At 37.4% G+C, this 19390-nt stretch overlaps 1 protein-coding gene across 2 annotated transcripts in view; it reads left to right on the forward strand.

Moving 5' to 3' along the window:
* The window catches only part of LOC124613088 (RNA polymerase II-associated protein 1), a 202326-nt gene that overhangs the window by 130633 nt on the left and 52303 nt on the right, over positions 1–19390 (forward strand). For both annotated transcript variants that reach the window (XM_047141675.1, XM_047141676.1), the window contains exons 13-18: positions 6435–6506; positions 6600–6706; positions 9981–10179; positions 11682–11822; positions 11955–12079; positions 14949–15044. In XM_047141675.1, the coding sequence (XP_046997631.1) occupies positions 6435–6506; positions 6600–6706; positions 9981–10179; positions 11682–11822; positions 11955–12079; positions 14949–15044 (740 nt within the window). The remainder of the gene's footprint in view (positions 1–6434; positions 6507–6599; positions 6707–9980; positions 10180–11681; positions 11823–11954; positions 12080–14948; positions 15045–19390) is intronic.

Here is a 19390-nt window from a genome sequence, read left to right on the forward strand (position 1 = left end):
TCAGAAGTACATTAGAAGAGGGGGTGGTCGACAATGGCAAGGTCGCAGGTACGGTGACATCAACAGTGACGAGTAGAATCCAGGTGGTAATGGGATGGAAATGATCAAGAGTTGGTGAAGGAAGATGTTTGTATCTTTGATCTGAGAGGCTTGGCTGTGCACAATTAGTCGCTGGTGTTGATCAACAAGGATGGTACTTCTTTCGTTGTGCATATAGTATCCAGCTACAATCGGGCATCCAGGATTGTTGAGTTTGTGGATTTTGGAAAGCAAGAAGGAAGTGGGTGTATGGGGAGTAATTGAGGTGAGGAGGAAAATGGACTCAAGGGAGAGATTCTGGAGTGGGCTTAAGAGTGCATTTATGCTTCCACCTCACTGCTCACTACCGTGGACTGGTGATGATGAAACAAGTCCACTGAGTCCTACCTGCCTGTTTAACCTTTACTATTGCTGCTCACTATGATTGGCACCAGATGATGCTATCAAACTGGTTTGTGTTTTCACCATGATCATTCTTTGAAGTCACTTCAGCAGTGCCATGGTTATCTTTGCTATCTCTCTGCCAGTTCTGTGAACAGCTGCATGGTAATTACTCCTGGCTAGCAGTAAGGCTGCAGAGTAATTGTAACAAGGCACCCAGTGAAGAGCAAGGTGTGATGCGCCAGAAGCAAGAATGAGGTGGCAGCAATGAGGCTGCTGCTTAAACATACCCTAAGGATTTCACTAAGGATTGGAGGGCACTTTGGACTTCTGGGGTGGGATCTATATGCCAGAGCCTGGAGTTGGAGACATCAGGCAGTTGGTGGATGCCTTCTGTCAGGTAGTCACTGTGATTCAGCATGATAATGGTAGAGCCTTCATTTCCAGGGAGGAAGATTAATTTGGGTTCTTTTTTGAGGTTGCAAATGTCAGCACTTTCTTCTGTTGAGAGTTTTATGTTCTTGGGAAGGGACCTAGGGAAGTATGGTGAGGCCAGACTGGGGGTAAGGATTCCATGGAAGGTGACCAGATGATGGGTGGGTGGGGGAGAAGGAGGGTCACAGTTGACTGGTAGTACGAACTGGAAAGGCAAGAATCAATGTTGGGATTATGTTGGCTTTCATTGAAGGGATTGGTAACAAAGCAATGTTTCCACTGTAGGGATTGGGAGATGAAGAATTGGTCTGTAACGAGCCTGGCATTGTTAAACTTGTTGGGCTGAAGGTGAGGCTTTTGAATAGGACTGGAACTTGGTTTGGTTTATTTGGGTTCTAGCCTGTTGCTGTGATATGCTGTACTTTAAACGACCGTATGCTGGTGCATCATGAACATATTAATTTGTTTGCGTATGTCCAAGTTATTGTATCAATGAAAATAATCAATTTAAAAAAAATAATGAAATTACATATTATCCACAGTCAGACATGTGCTTATATAAATACTCCCACTTTGTCAACAAGTCCACTGTGAGACTATGTATTAATAAGTATCCAGAAAGTGTCCATTACATGGATGATAGAAATTATCTGATTCCAAATATTATTGGTTTTTTTACAGCAGTGTTGACCAGAGATTCAGCACTAATGTTCAGCCATTAGTGTTTTTACAGAGTCAGACGAATAATTCTCCAGTAGGTTAAAATTTATATATATGAATTGCACAAGCACAATTTGTAGGTATTAAACTTCTCCAGACTGTATCACATACAGCATAATTCTTTTCATAAATATTAATTATTTCATATTTTCTTTGTAACTTGTTTCATTCAAGTATGCAGTGACCAAAGATCTTGTTATCTTTATCTTTTCTGCAGCAGTCAAAATTTTGATCACTTATCTTTCTGTAAAATCCCTGAGATCACCATTATGATGCAGAATAGTTATTTGAAATTAAAAGGTGCAGGATGATATTTACTTTCATGAAATTCAACACTTAAAATACTTATCACCACACAATAAGTTCCCGTTGGTTTTGACAATTATTGAACTGTATGAAATAAAAACATCGTAACTTCTGGATGGTTTGCGTGGTTGGCTGTGGGGCATGATGGGAATTAGCATGTGCATGTTGCATGGTTTAGAGACAAAGCCCACTTCCATTTGGATAGGTTCATCAATAAGCAAAATTGACGCATTTGGGAGACTGAGAACCCTCATTTCATGATCAAGAAGTCTCTTTACCCTCAGTGGGCGACTGTGTAGTGTGCATTTTGCAGTCACAGAATAATTGGTGTTATATTCTGTGATGGCACAATGACTACCAAACAATACGTGAAGGTTTTGAAAGTTGATTTCATGCCCATTATTCTGAGTGACATTGATTTTGACAAGATGCGGTTCATGCAAGATGGAACTTGACCCCATTGAAGCAGGAGAGTATTTGATGTCCTGGAGGAGCAATGTGGGGACCGTATTCTGGCTCTGGGGTACCTAGAGGCCACTGGCATGGGCATTGGATGGTCACCATGTTCTCCGGATCTGAACACATGTGATTCCTTTTTGTGAGGCTATATTGAAGACAAGGTATACAGCAATAATCCCAAAACCATTGCTGAACTGAAAACAGCCATTCAGGAAGTCATTGATAGCATTGATGTTCCAACACTTCAGTGGGTCATGCAGAATTTCTTTATTCGTTTGTGGTACATCATTGCCAATGATGGCAGGTATATTGAACATGTCATAACCAAAATCCAAATATCTGTAGTGATGTTTACATTTTGAATAAAGTGTGTACGTGCCATAGTTTGTTACTAATTTATGTTTTTTCTTCATATAGTTCAATAATTGTCATCCCGTATAATAGCATACAGTATTCACCACAATGAAACTTTAATCTCATTCAAGTATCAGCAAGCATGACTAAACATGAACAGAATGGAATAGGACAGAAAGATGCATGACGTCCTTATGTAGCTATTTTTGTTTTTACAATTAGGAAAAAAAAATTGACATAGGGACTTGAATAAAATGGCGGGTTCTTCTACACATCTTTGGCCAGTGAGCAATGGTGTTTCTCTGACCAGCTAGGATCTAGTCCTCTTCCGGTGAAGTACACGTCGCAGTGTTGCTCTGACCCCCATGTATGAACATGCAAAATATACCAGACACACTCATGAAGTAATTTTTAAAACATCATAATAAGTAAAATTTTCCTTAATAGAAATATGTACCCTTATGTCATTCAGCAGAGAAAGACAGCAGTATGCTCCAAATTGCCATTACAGTACACTGTGAAAGCTGCTTTGTCATATAGCAGCTCTGCTGCAATTTCTGCACGGCATTTTATGTGAGAGTAATCACCAACTAGCTGTCAACCAGACTGAATGGCCTCTACCAAAATGTGGTCATAAACACAATTTATCACATAGTGAAACAATATACTGCTGAGCAGAATGTGCCCAAACTCAATGGCTGCTTCACAACCCATGCCATGTGGATCCTTCCCTGCAACACCAGCTTTTCTGAACTACGTAGATGGGAGTTACCCTTGCATTGCATCCTTGTGTACCATAGTACTTCTGGCTTAAATCCTGCTAAGCTAATGTCCCTACACCTTGTATGCAATGGTTCCCCACTTCCTCTGTCCTGTCACCCCCTCCCAATCCACACCTCCATATCATCTCCATCATGTGCCACACCTCTATGGCAGCAGTGGCTGTGCATCGCACACCCAGCCCTTGCAGCTGACACCACTTTCTCCTGCATTCTTGTCCTGCAGATCTGGTGCTTCCAACCAAGCCACCATCCACCTTCATCCAGCTTCCATCCTCTTTTTCCCTCTACCGACCCCATCTGACACAACCATCACCCCAATCCACCTGCCGACATGCAGTTCTGGCATTGTGTCCAGATGGTACAGTTAGGTGTGTGTGTGTGTGTGTGTGTGTGTGTGTGTGTGTGTGTGTGTGTACACTTTTACTCTAGCTTGTCAAAAGACTTTTTACAATGATAGCAAAGTTTTCATTCTTTCTCATATGCCTACCAGTGGCTCAACGCTTCTCTCTCTCCTTTTTTTGAGTGGTCTTCTCTACTCCTAAATTATTTTAAGCATTTTTGTTCTTCAGTGAATGAAGGTTATGTCATCCAGAAGTGATGTCATTCAGAAGTAAGTGCATACACGTGTTTTCTGACTGTGCTAGCAATTGCCAGTATTTTAGAAGTTAACTATGCAAAAAAGGGGAAAAAACTGATTTCTGGCTTGTAGTTGGTTTTATGAATTAGGTATAAAATGGTGGTAATAAAACAAACAATGACAAATAACTGATTGTAACTAATGATATTGCTACTTGACTGTGTTGTTATTGAAGCCATCTTACAAATATAGATATTTGTTACTACTCTGTTGAGAGACTATTCAGTAAATTTTAAAATTTTCCATCAAGTTGAAGAATAGGTAATCCTGCTCAATCCAACCTATGTCTACATATAAAATCATCAAAACTTTGTGATTCAAATGCTGATATGTCACATCCCAGTATCAACAAGCTGCTAGTGATTGAAAAACCTCAGTGCAGAGAAAATGATGCAGATGGCTGTTCATTCTGATGACTTACCGTCAGTCTGAAAATATTTATGAATGACATCACAATATCGATTAATAATGAAAGTAATTATATTAATTTATTTATCAGTGACTGTGCGTTCTGAAAATGAAACAAATGTAAGGGTCATGGAATAAGCTGAGACAAGGGTGTGAGAAATTGTGAACTCTCAAGAACAAGTTGTTGTTCTAATCTCTTCAAAATTTTTATATAACTGTTTCATTGTAAGAGATGAATGGAGCAGTTATTGAGTCCAAGCTGATGGCAATGGATTTGATAATTTGAATACACTTATTAGATGAGGAAAAAATAATTGTAGGACTGGAAGGATTTGCTGTAAATCATTGTCTGGCAATGTTCATAATTAACTTAAAGAAAATATCACTGTGAAAAATGTGTACCACAGTCCCAAATGCCCAAGGTATTATAAATATAATAAACTTGCTCATTAAGGAAAGAACAATCAGAGTAAAATCAAAACAATTAACTATTGACAAAAGCATTATTTCTCTTAATAACAGCAGCAGGTAATGCTGGAAGTTACAGCACAGTACATGTATCCTGATGCATCTCCACATTTGTCAAATTGTGCTAGTGAATTGTATTTAAAATATTAAGTACTCTAGTAGAAGGTACTGCAGACCCTCATTTTGATATTCTTGTGAGGTATATAAAGGGAAATATTAAATTGGTGAATGTCCGTTAGATTGAAATTGGCACAAACATGGATTTTGTCCTTTTTAGAGGAAGCATTCTGTTGTTAACTGCAATCAAGAAAGGGGAACCATACAGACCCTCCATCTCCCAAGTGCGAGTCTAGTGTGATAACCATCTCAGTTGTGCAGTCTGATGCTTGTATACTCTACATAAAAACTTAATACCTGTGCAATGTGTGGAAGGTAACCGATCCAAACTTCCTTTAAAACCCTACTTCTCTCACTGACTGAAGTTTTTACTAATGCACTCATATATCTGCGGACTAGTGTAGACTTCATTGACTGATGTTTAAAAAAAAAATAACATTTTTTATTCTTTTTTAATAAGAACCAACTTGCTACATATTGTTTGGACATTTGGACTGTACAGAATATTTGCATATTGTCTGCCAAGAATGAAAGGTGTTTTATACATGAAAATTTTATGCAGAAGTGAAACATCAGACAACCATACTTCATACTCCAAAAATGGAGTACATAACTAATTGTGAGAACAATTGTTCATAGATTCACTAGTTTCTCTTTTAAACTTACTCACCCATGATGTTTAAATGAAGAACAATGTGGAAAGCTGTTTCTCTCCTCCATCTTACAGGACTTTGCATGAAATGACCCTGGAAGAAGCATAATCTAGAAGGAAGTAAAATATTTGTCATCTCAAATTATTTTGGAGCAGTGCTCATTTTCACATTCAGAAGTTGTAAACAGAAGAAGAAATACTCGAATACATCTTTGTTGGTTCCTCTAAAGAAACTGAACCAAATCACGTGTTAAGGTCCAGTTGTTAGAGAATCATAAAAATAGGAATTCTGATTTTCATTGTAAAGTTAGTTAACAAGAATCAAGACAAATGAAATGCTTGTGATTATTTACAAGAATTTGGGACAAGTGAAATGCAATGTAACTTATAATAATAAAAAAAGAGATGCTCAGAAGAATGAGAATCAGCACTGCTGGAACAAGTAATCATTTGTGAGAGGCTGCTTGTAGTTATTAAATTAATAATCGTTGCAAGTTAAATTTGTACTTTATGTTCAGTTTGTAGCAATTATTTTTGGAAGTTTTATTACACAAAATTTTTGCTTATAAAACACATTAAACAACTGTGTGTCTTTTTTTGTTGAAATGGATGATATGTGTGCTTTCCTAATGAAATGAATATATAAACAACAAAGCAATAAAAGTTTTCTTCATAGTTTTCAGGTTTTAAATTGTTATCAGCTAACTTCTGCTGCCTAGCAAACATGTACTCCTGCTGTCAAAATATGGTAAGGTTTCTGTCCAAGAATGATAACACTACTTTCTTCAAACAAATGGATTTGTGATTCTTACTAAACTATGTTTTTATTCTCATCACAAAGGCAAATGATATGGTGTCACAACTGGAACAAATTGAAAAACTTGTAGGCAGTAAGATTGCATCGTTTCTACAAAGCGTCAACTATGGAAACCTTACAAAAGACATAAAGTGAGTGCTCTGTAATTTTTTTGAAATTTATGTATAAAATTAAATAGGTCACAGACTGTGAAACTTTGTATGAAGTTTCTCTGTACAACACAGAATAATGAATGAAAAAATCACTGATTTTGTAAATATTTAGGTTACAAACAGCATAGTATGAAATGTTAAAATGCTGCAAATAGTCACCTGTTGATAATCTGAGTACTGAATAACAAAGTGAAATATTAAATATGGTACCACTGTAGGCGTTATATAAAATTATGAACATACAGAGTGATTTATAAAGATAGAGAGAACAGATTTCATTTATTTATTACAGAGCAACTATGAAAGACAGAAACATATTGTGCATGTCACTGGGCAGAGGAAGGTTCAAAGTTTTGTGTTCACACACACTCTATACTATACACTCAACATCAAAATGGTAGTCCATTTCATTTGGCACACAAATCAGCATGTTCCTGTTTATTGAATCAACAGCTTCAACAATTTGGTTTCTCAGCTCTTGAAGAGTAGCTGCTATAGGTGGGACAAAGACTCTCTTTTAGTACCCCTACAGAAAAAAAAAAAATCATTAGGTGTGTGGACTGGTGACCTGGGAGGCCAGAAGTAATGAACAAGCTCTTGTTGTCCACCTCTTCCAATCCATTGTTGTGGGATAGTGTTGTTAAGATAATGTGCCACCTCAAGCTGAAAGTGATGCAGGGTACCATCATGTGTAAAGATGTGACATTCCTGTCACAGTTTCCTCCGCAAAAAAGAAAGGTCCATAAACTTAGTGAACAGAAACAGCACAAAACACATTCAGTTTCTGTGTCTCTCTGTTATGTTTGATGACAAAGCCAGGATTTTGTGACCCCTCAAATTCTTACATTATGGTGGTTTACTTTACCCAATAGATGAAATGTCGATTTGTCCAAAAAGATGAGTCACATGGAAAAAAATGTCCTCTGCCATAACCTGGAGAATTGAAATGCAAAATTTGTGTGTTTCATTATGTTTGCCAGGATGCAATTGCTGCACTAACTGCAACTTGTAAGGCTTTATATGCAAGCAGCATTTTAGAAGATGCTACACTGTTGTTTGAGGTAATTGAAGTCCCTGACCCACCCATCTTGGGGACTTCTGAATACTCAATGGGAACACATCTCAGATATGCTTGACATTTTCATCGGATGTGCATGGCTGATAAGTGCTCTTCCCTTTGCAAATGCAACCAGCTTGTTAGACTGTTGCATGCCAGTCTGCATGTGCAGAGGCAGCTTCTTGTTGAACTGATGGGGGTATCCGTGTTGCAGTTGAAAAATGAATTTTCTTTGCACAAATTTGTATGTAAATGAATTGTCTTGGGGTGTAGTCACCATGTTGCTACAAACAAAAAGCAGTGCAAATTTGTCAAAACTTTGAACCTTCCTCTATCCTGTGACATGCATAATATGTATCTATCTTTTATAGTTTGTAATAAACAACTGAAATTCATCCTTCTTTTTGAATCAGCTGTTATTTGTTGTTGATACCAAAGTAATGAACCAAAACTTATAACATGTGAACTGGAGAGACTTGAGCAAGAAAATCAAGAAAAATGAATAAAAAGGTAAAATGAGCAGTATCCAAAGAGCATTACCTGCATGAATATAAATGGTTGAATTTTGGAGATAAATCACACCTTGCCCAATAAATTTTACAGTAACTATTGCTTGCAAAAAGGGTACAATTAATGCTGGATGTAGTAGCTTTTCTCAGTGCTACAGTTGCATTGGTCTCTCTCTCTCTCTCTCTCTCTCTCTCTCTCTCTCTCTCTCTCTCTCTCTCTCTCTCTAACTCCAACTTTAGAAAAGTATCGAAACAAGCTCATATTCCTTGAAATATCTTCTGCTTTATATCTGCAGCTGATTGTTTCTCTTGCTTGCGATATATTTGTTTTGTTTATTGTTAATCAAAGATTTAGAATGAAGTGGAGCACTTCTGTGGGATTGAATGTTTGAGTAAGACACAGAATTGACAAAATTGTGATCCAATTCTTTCAGTTTTTTGTAAGAACCAAGACTAAATATGTAAAACCACATTTACCCTAAATTTGAAAACATGTTTCTGTTTGCAACAGTACTTACGATCAAGTCCAAAAAATGTCTGCAGCTATATATCTTGTTCATGTCCCCACCCATGCTAGTAATAAATAGTTCTGTATGTGTATTCACATTGTATATATTTGTTGTGTACTACACTATGCCCAGCATAAAGCATAAATTAATTAATGTGGTACTGCATTATGAATACTTAGCAATATAAACAGATGAAGACAAAGGTGTGGTCATTGTGCTGGACAAAAATATACTATAGAGGATGTGGTGGGAATAATATGTTGAACAAATGTGGAAAAAAGTGCTGTTTTTTTTTTTGTAATTTCACTAGGATGTCACTGCCAATTTTAAAATCTAACAAATCTGATATAATCATTTGTTTCAAAGAAAGATACAAGTTTCAGAAAAGCGATTCCCTTGAAACAGACAATTGCTGTTAATATTTGGTTATCGGCAATAATATATTCATTTCAAAGCTCTGCACATTTATTCCATATTTAAAGCCACCCACCCATATCTCAGATAGTTCCTGCAGTTTGTGAAGCATGGGTTCAAGGGCTATTCAGAGACACTCCAATTACATTTTATGTAACTATCCTTTTCATAATATTGTAATTATGTATACTGAAATGTTCACTTACCACCTGCAGTTTCAGAGAGGATCTGATACAATTTTTCTTCTCTGTCTTGACAGAGATCTCACTTTATTTTATATATCACTGCTGCTGACGTTGAGCACACCAGCAATTACCTCTGTTGAATTCTGTATTAACTTTGAATTGTTATAGTCTGCATTTCACACATTTCACAGGGCTCTATGTCGTAGAGTACGATAACATCAAATGTATATTGTCTTCACATGACACCAGATATTTAGACTTATCACGCTCTTTGAAACAACACAATTTCTATAAGCTAGCAGAAATAAGTCATAGCATTAGTGACATACAGTTCACATTCAGCGGTAGCAGGCTGGAAACAGTGTCTCCTATCATCCACACTGACACTGCCACATATAGCTATTTCCATGTGTGCAACATGTTCTAGTGGCTGCAAACAATGCTGCAAACATTGTTGCAAAACATGTTTCAAACTCAGGGTAACCACAGTGTACGATTTCTTGTTACACATCAGAATTTTAAATCATATTTTAATTTAGTTAGAGATTTTTTATGTCTGTCTTTTAATGTTTTGCCTAGACGGACCTCATGTTTGCTGTACAAGGGCTTTTCTGGCACGCGACGTGATCCTGAAGCTTTGCCTTCATTAGGAGGTCTTTTGTGGGGTGGACAAAAAGTTACTCCTATCCTGCAAGCCTCATCTCTCTTCCCATTCTTCGGAGGTTTGACATGTTTGTTAAGGGATGCATTTAGTATCCATAAAGGACTATGCGCAAAGGTGAGTTTATTAAATAAAAAGACAGTGATATTGGCATAGCAGGTTGTAGCAGAATCAATCATTCAACAAATCATTGTCAGTTGGACATTACTAAAAATTCTACCAGCTTTCCCATAGTAAGTCACAAGTGACAACATGCTGTTGGATAGTGTTTTTACCCTTTGATACATTTTGCTTTGCACTTAGAAGTATAAATTGTGTTCAAATTATGTCATATGTCATTTCATTTGTTCATGATTGTATGAATCGAAAGACAGTATCATTGAAATCATGACTCAGAAAATTAAAAGAAAAATTTAAAGAAAAAAAGAGTATGTGCGTACACGTACAGTATGTGTTGGAGACAGTCCCCATTCGTTGGATATAGAAACAATGGGCATTGACAGACAGAATCTACAGTTTTTGTCATCCACTCACTTTTAATTGCATACTTCATTTTGGCCTGTGGGGTTTTATTATTACCATTTTTTTGTGTTTTCTTTGTGTCTGGCATCTAACTTCTGTCCTGTTTTTTTACTCATCCTCCTGCATCCATTACTTGTCACCTCATTGTTTGCATATTATTCCATTCCTTTCCTTTTTTTAATATCTTGTCAATGTGGTGCTGGATAATATTTAGTGGAAACAAACTACGAAATGAGCATAAATGGCCACTCACTATATAGTGAAGGTATTGTCCAACAGATAAGCACATAAATAAGAACTGGAACATGATCACACATTTATATGTGTATTCTTGTTTGGAACACACACACACACACACACACACACACACACACACACACACACACACACACACACACACCTGCATTGTTCCAACAATTTGGCCAAAGTTTTTGTGTACAGTTCTGTGTGTGAGTGCACGCACTTTCACGCACTCTGAAAAAGCACTGATGTAGGTAAGTTGGCATTCCATGTTTCAATTTTTGTTTATGTAACTATCTACCAATCGTTTTTTTTGTGTCAGCCTTATACAGTTCATTACTAGGAATACTCTGGAATTTGCATCAGGGCTTTTAGTTCAGGGTTCTAATTATTCCTGTACCTTATTGCCATCTCAGTCCAGGATTTGGGCTGACTGTTCTTCCCTTACTTTTTCTGTTTTCCAGTTTGATCCTACAAGCTGAATTGTAGAAAATTTCAAAATAAGGATTCTACTGTTTTATTAAAAGTTGTCTGTATGAGTCCTGATCCAGTTCTTTCTGTATGAGTAACTGGCTAATTGATGCACCTGTTCACTCACAGATGTCTTTAGATCATTGAGTATGCCATTCACTGACATGTGGTATGCACAGCTTGCCCCCTACAGTCATCCATTTGCCTTGGCTCCAAAAACAATGGTTTATCTGACTTCATGACGCAAAAAGGATAAAGTAAAATAAAAATCCAGAAGTATATGGGAAGAGAAAATTTATATCATGGGTGACCAGTCAGTGCTGATGTAAAAAATAGTGTATGTTATAGGAACATATTATAAACATTTTTCCATTGCTTTATTTCAGATATGCACATCATTTATCAATGAAAATATGGTAAACTATCTCAGTGATCTGGTAACACAGAAACTGAACTTCGTAAATCACTGGTTTACCAGGATAGAAATCTTCTTCTTATGTGATTTGTTATTCTTATTTCACAACAAGGTATGTAATAACTGAGAATTCACAAATGTTAGGGGACAAGTAAATTTTTTCATTGAATGCATTTTGATGTATGAAGTTGTGATATATGTTTTTGTTGCCTTACTCTAAAAATGATACACTTGTTTCTTTCAGGATACAAATTTTTCTTCTTTACTGCATAATTTATCAGTTAAGGTGGTGAGCTTAATCCCTACCAATGACAAATTGCTGATGAAACAATTATTGAAAAAGATTGTTTTCAATCCACATTATTTCAGGTAAAATTTTGACAGCACTGAATAAATTTTGAGCTATATTTAAGTATAATAAAAACCAATTCCTTGTTTCTGAAACTACTTGAGTGTCTAATGGTGTGTTTCCAAGTGTTCTGCCAAGTTGTTGTTTCCATTTTATCCACAGTATTTTGACAACTATCAAGAGCCCTCTATTCCAGATGCTGCGAGTTCTGGTTGGAGTCCAGGCAGTGAGTGCAAATAACAGCAAAACTTGCAGCCTCTGAAAAAGATGGCTGGGTCAGTCTTTAAAATATTTTGCATAAGGTGGAAACAACAGCTCGACAGAATATCTGGAAGCACATCATTAATTGGTCATTCTGATGAAACATGAGAGACCGCTCAAGTGTGGATTATTTGATAAAATAAAATTATGTTAGATTGAGTTCCTTTATGTTAACTACAACAATAAACTAGAAGGCAAGCAGTAGAATCTCTCGCTGTGTGCGGGGCATCTCCAGACACATCTTCAGCCTGAAATCTCATTAATTGGAGTATAATTGTCTTCAGTAACGAGTCCCCTTCAAACTGAGTCCTGATGGCCACCTAAAATGTGTCTGGAGTTGCACTGGACAGTGGTGGGATAGCAACCTGACTCACCAGCCACATGGCCTGACATCCAGGAGTGATGGTCTGGGCTGCAGTTTCTTTCCGTAGAAGAACCCCTTTGGCTGTCATTCATGCTGCCCTTATAGCACAGTGGTACATCGACAATATCCTATGCCCCATTTTGTTGCCCTTTATGGCAAGCCATCCTGGACAAAATTTCAGCAAAATAATGCCCATCCACGCATAGCGAGAGTTTCTGCTGCTTTTCATCATGTGTGCCTAATTCTACCTTGGCCAGCTAGGTGCCAGATTCCTCTGCAGTTGAGAATGTTTTATGATCTAGCATACGATTTGGACATATTTGGTACAGTATCGCTCAGGAGAACATCTGGCAGCAATGCCAATCTCAATAACTGCTTGCATAAGGGCCAGAGTTGGACTGGCATGTTACTCATTTTTTCAACTTTGTGAATCTCGAATCTCTTTCTCTTGAATAAGTCATCCAATTTCTCTGAAATTTTAACCTTTTTTTTTTACATGCACATCACATTCTCTCTCTCTCTCTCTCTCTCTCTCTCTCTCTCTCTCTTTCTCTCTCTCAATGGGAAAGTAGTAGAGGAAAGTATGAATATGTGAGCAACAACAGCTTTCAAGAGTACAAGCGGAATTAATGATTTATTTGCACACATGTGAGGGAAGGACAGGATAGAGGAAGACACTGAAAACACAGTGTGGGAGACATTGGAGTCCCAAGGAAACTATAAATGGTCAGACAGGTGGAGCATAAATCCTTGCAAGGATTGAAGCCGGATAGGTTATAGGATTAGTGGTTGTCTGTTAAAGACAGTTTCTCCTTGCTCAATTTCGAGTACTTAGTGTTTCAGGGAGAGGGTTCAGACAGCATGGGTTATCTAGCAGCTATTTGAACTGGATTACATTGCAAGCAGTGTGCTCTGCAACTGGGTAGTGAAGATTTACGGCACAACAGTGACCATTCATGCAGGTCAATGGATCATTCACTGTGATGCCCACATAGAAAGCTTCTGCATGTTTGCAGTAAAATTGCCGTACGTCAAACTGTTTCCACAAATGACCTTACTTACAGTATAATATTTTGATGAGCCCAAAAACTCCTTAGAACAGCATTAATTAGACAAAACTATTTCCAAAACTTGCATGTTAGTTAAAGTTGAGACTTCACATTGGCCTAGTAAGTATGTACAGCCGAACAAGTGTGATCTCTGAATTTCAAATGCATTAAGTTCCTCAAATTTGAGTTAAAATTAGAGTGATTTCGATTATAGCAAACTGTAATAGTAGTAAAGTAAAGCCTAAATCATTCAACTTTCTGCTAGAGATGTGAAGCACACAATATGAAAAGAGTTTGTCTCAACTGTTTCAAAGAGTGCACTTTCTCTGAAGTTACTGTAAATGTGGCAAAAGTAATTTTCAGTTTATTTTTAATTTGACATCTATCTTGCACAGGTATTAACTATATGTGGCACCTTCATCTACATGCAACATTTTAATATGAAAATGAAATTGACTTTCATACCTAGTTGTCTCATGTACGATCAGCTAAGCACACTCGATGACTCCAGTCTTTTGTTCTCCCTTTTCCCACTCTTCTAAATGAAATATTTAAACAAATATAATTTCAAGCTTTTAGTTTATACCACTTTCTAGACCGATATTTAAACATTGTTATTTATTTTATTTTATGTGGTTGAAGTTTCATTGTGAACTTTTATTTAATGTATAAATGACAGACATTTTAGTGCACAGTTATTGCGTAATACAAACATAGCTTAAATATACATCCCACAATAAAGTATCAGAACACCATTTATTGCAATGAGCCATTTGCCTCTTTACTTACCACTTGATAGAGTGTGTTCATTAAAACTGCCAGCCTTTTGATTTCCTTTAACTTCTTGAGCATATATATTGCCAAGTAATCGAGAGATTTGGGGAAAATATACTCATTTAAATTTAAACAGCTTATGACTCGTTACCACAGTGTTCTCATAATTCTATACTAGTTGCTTCTAATGAGGTCCATGAAATATGTGTACACTTCCTTACTGAACTGAATGTTTTAGGTCATGACTTTGCAACAAATTAATTACTTATATGATGAGTTTGAAAGATTTATTTTGCTAAGTGCTGGGTAGAAATTATGTATGAGTCCTATCAGTAAAGAAAAATGAGTGATAGAGTTTCTTATTTGTTAATACTTATGTAAATGTGACATTTTGTTAACTGTTTGGGTATTTTTTGATGAATTACATTGATTTCTTTACAGAGATGCATTGGTGTCATATGGTATTAAGAATGTTACTCTAGATGCTGTCAAAACCATATCCCCAATTTCTCAGCTACTGCAAGAGTGTATTAACAAGTGAGTACATTGACACATTCATATAAAAAATTCCATTGAGTAAGTTAGTGGAAATGAAAATTTTAAAAGTGTTTAAAATGTGAAGTTAAAATTTTACTCTTTTTTAATCATATATGTGCTTTAGTTGTACGTGCAAATTGTACCCCCGATGGCGGCTCTTGTAGTGTTTCCCTCGGCATCTACTTAGGATAGACCTTGGAGAGAATAGGTAACCACCATCTCAGTGTGGTTGCAACATTCAAGAGACATAGGTCCAACTTAAAGTATCCTGCTGTGGGATGGTGCATGCAGAAAGCACGAAGGTTCCGAGGTAGCAATGAATAATAGAAGTTTATTTCTACAAGAGACAAGCAAGAACATGACAATATAAAAAATTTCTCAGCCAAAAGAATGTAAATTGTTCTGGTGTATTACAAGAAATGTCACATATATGTTATGGTTCCTCGAGGGTGCAAAAGAGTGCACTGAGTCTGTTACAATTGGTAGCACTGCCCTAAGTAGGTTCAAGATTGGTTTACACTATCATTGTCTTGGTCTGATATGCTATTCTTGGAGACTCTTTACAGTAGAGGCTCCTTTCGCAGTGGTCAGGAGCCGCAGGAGCAGGTCATGTGAAGGCTGTTCAGCATATGAATACTAGGAAGTTTGCTGGAGTCATGTGCTGTTTGCATCTGACAGAGCAGCATTCACAGGACTATGTTGTGTAGTATGTGGGTGGATCAAGCCACCAGCAATACACTGCACAAATGCTCAACCAGTCATCAAGATTTGGTATTCAATGAATGCCCGTCAGATTGAATTTATAGGAGAAGAATGGCCAGTTTCCTTCCCTGTCCTTGCTCCTTCCCTGTCGTTGAGCAATCTCTGCTTGAGTTTCACTTCCATTGATGAGGGGGTGTTAAACCTTAACCTTCATACCTTCCTAAGTCTGTGTTCTTGAAACCAGACAACTGTTAAGTCACATATATTTTGAGTTCTGGAGATGATACTACCCATTGTAATACAATCCTTCCTCTCTTTTTGCTACTTCAGATATTGAGTCAGGACCATACTAAGAGACAGGATTGAGTTGAAAAAGTGAGATCTTCAAGGGAGCAAATTGAGTGTTATGACACATGCAATCAAAACGAACACTGTAGTGATTAAAATAAAGAGCCAGTTTCAGTGCTGCTTATTTGTCATGATGGGCGTACTAACTTTGGCCCTTAGTAAGGGACCACGAAAGTCTGTATCATTGTTCAAGGTAAAGACCAAAATCACTTTGAGTACTAACGTACAAGAGGGTGTACTCCAGATCATTAAAATATTATTTTAGGTCATATTCAGTCAACCGTGCTTATATCCAAATCTCACACATTGATACAAGTAGTCATACAGTTTTAATTATCACCTCAAAAAAATTAAATTACATAATTAATCTTTTTGTTTGTTATCAGGTGGATGCCTGCAGTCATGCTACATATTAAAATCCCTCCTCCACAGTAGCACAGCATGCTGCTAGAGAAGGCAACCAAAATGGGACAGCCCATTGACAAAGTAGAGCTTGACTGTGCCATAATGTTTCGGCTTCTCTGGCAATGTGCTGTGATACAGGTATTTCAATGTGTACCATAACTGCAGACATCCACCTGCTGACAAACAAAAAGATTAATTAAATCAGTTTATGTTTTTGAGGTGACAAATTAAACCTGTGTGACTACCAAAAATAGGTCTAATGAGGGAAACTCCTCATTGCACCACCCTCAGATTTAGTGGTCAGTTGGCCCATTGGACAGCCCATCAAAAACTAAACACAGATGAAATATGAAAAGGAGAAAAGAAGAAAAACAGAAACAGTGAATATTACAAATTTAACATATGCAATACTGAGCGACATTAACAAGATCTGGGTCACGGTGTTACACTGCACAGGGGGAGATCCAGGTTCAAATCTACCTTGTGCCCAACAGTTTTTTCACAAAATTACGAACTGTCCATTCGGTCATTGATGTGTCTGCTGTATTCAAATTTATGGATGGGTTGTGGCACTATATCCGTTTGCAACAGCAACATGTAACAAAGGGACCTCCAGATGTACATACCTCCTGTTTCTTCCACATAGGTACCACATGTTATGCCTCTTGCATTCTGTTTTAGAAGCGTTGGCTCTTGAATTCCACCATTGTAACATATTTCAGACCTGTTTACCTGTTGTTTTCATTTCTGTGAGAGATCTGTGCGGCATCTCGACTACTCTCACCATTCATCACAGAATATGAGTCACTTGATAAGAATATACTACTGTTGCGAGTAAATGTAATGAGTAGTGTGAGCAGGTTAGATGCCACATAGACCTCTCGCAGAAATGAAAACAATAAATAAACAGGTGTGAACTATGCTACAACAGTGGAATTCAAGAGTAAAAACTTCTAAAACGGAACGCAAGGGGCATAACGTGTCTGGAAGTCCCTTCTTTACATGTTGCTGTTGCAAACAGACTTATGTCACAACACGGACACAAATTTAAATACAGCGAACAGACACACTGATGGCTGGGTGGACAGTTTGTAATTTTGTGAAAAAAAAAAAGTGTTAGGCATGAGGTAGACTTGAACCCGGATCTGCCTCTTCGCAGTTAACACTATGACCAATTGACCATGACCCAAGTCTCGTTAATGTTGCTCAATACTACACGTATTCAATTTGTAACATTAACTTTTTCTATTTTTCTCCTTTTTCCACAGTTCAGTACACCTTCTTCCTGTTTTCATGTTCGATTTGTGTTCAGTGTTTGATGGCCTATCCAAAAGGCCAACTGACCACTAAATCTGGGGGGGGGGGGGGGGGGGGGGGGGTTGCGATGGGGAGTTTCCCTTGTAAGAAGGGGGACAACTTTGGTTGCTATGATGTTTCTAACAATTGTTCTCTTGGGGGACACTAACCAAACGAATTCACCATCTACGATGCAGAGCTACATGTTTTCTTTAGAGTACTGGACCTGCACTATAAAATGCTTCATCTGTTCTGACACACTATGAGCATGACAAGTCATACACTGTACATACTGCTGGATTCCACCTACTTTTTGTGCAATAGCAACCCAATACACCATGATGGTTAGCAACCCAATACACCATGATGGTTAAGCTGTGTGGATCTACGGTGATAGACAGATGGCCACTTATAACAAAACATCACTGCTGTACCAATATTACCTTTAGAATTAACAGGAATAATCTCAAGGAATCTAACTGCTGCTATTATTTATTCTGTCTTCTGGCTTTCTTGGCGGTTGTAACAGGTAATGCAGAATAGATATACCTCAAACCAGTTATTTACTGGCGCTGAGCCAGCTGTTAATACTATTACTATTCACTACTTTTTTGTTTCATAATGTTAAGCTGGCAATGCTAACCCTCACTTTCCCAGTAAAATAAACTTACTTGTGTAAACCTTCTGGAAACTGAAAATAGTGTATTTGACTGAATTTTGCAGAAGTAAACTATTACAAAAACTTTCAATTATGCACAGTAAAACTGATTTTGCAGTTAGAAAATTCTAACCTAGGAGATAGCTGTACTATCAGCTAGGCTGGTTGTGAACTTTTTAAAAAAATCATAGTACCTTCAGTCACAAACTGAACATTTACCTAGCACATTTTTCAGATATTCGAGCTCATTTTTTTAAAATATTTATATCTCAATATTAATCCATTGATATTTGTAAGTACATTTGCAACACAAGATTTTCCTCCAACTAAAATTTGTAAATGAAACTTCATGGTGGATAAAAACTGTCCTGGACCAGAACTCAAACCTGGAAGCTTCCCATGAAAGACAAGATTCCAAATTCAAGTAGCCATCTGAGGCACAGTTTTAATCTGCCTGGAAGTTTCATAACAATGCACACTCTACTACAGAGTGGAAGATTTATTTTGAGTATTTATGGCTGAGTGGTTCTAGGCGCTTCAGCCAGGAGCCGCGTGACCGCTACGGTCGCAGGTTCGAATCCTGCCTCGGGCATGGATGTGTGTGATGTCCTTAGGTTAGTTAGGTTTAAGTAGTTCTAAGTTCTAGGGGACTGATGACCTCAGAAGTTAAGTCCCATAGTGCTCAGAGCCATTTTTTTAACTTGTGGCATAGTGCTCTGAGTTCCTAAATTGAAATAAAATTTTCGTTTAATCCACAAACACCCTTTGCCTTGATAATTCCATACAAAGGAATAATAAAAGAAAGAAAATGCCTTTTTGTATTGAAGGTGCTGTGATCTGTGTACTTGGTTCTCATTTCAAAGCTACACAACTCTTTCTCCAAATGAAATGTCTCAGATCCTAGGCTATACTTTACCGCAACACCATTAAAATGCAT

The sequence above is a fragment of the Schistocerca americana genome, chromosome 4 (assembly GCF_021461395.2).
Source record: "Schistocerca americana isolate TAMUIC-IGC-003095 chromosome 4, iqSchAmer2.1, whole genome shotgun sequence".
Taxonomy (NCBI): Eukaryota; Metazoa; Arthropoda; class Insecta; order Orthoptera; family Acrididae; genus Schistocerca; species Schistocerca americana.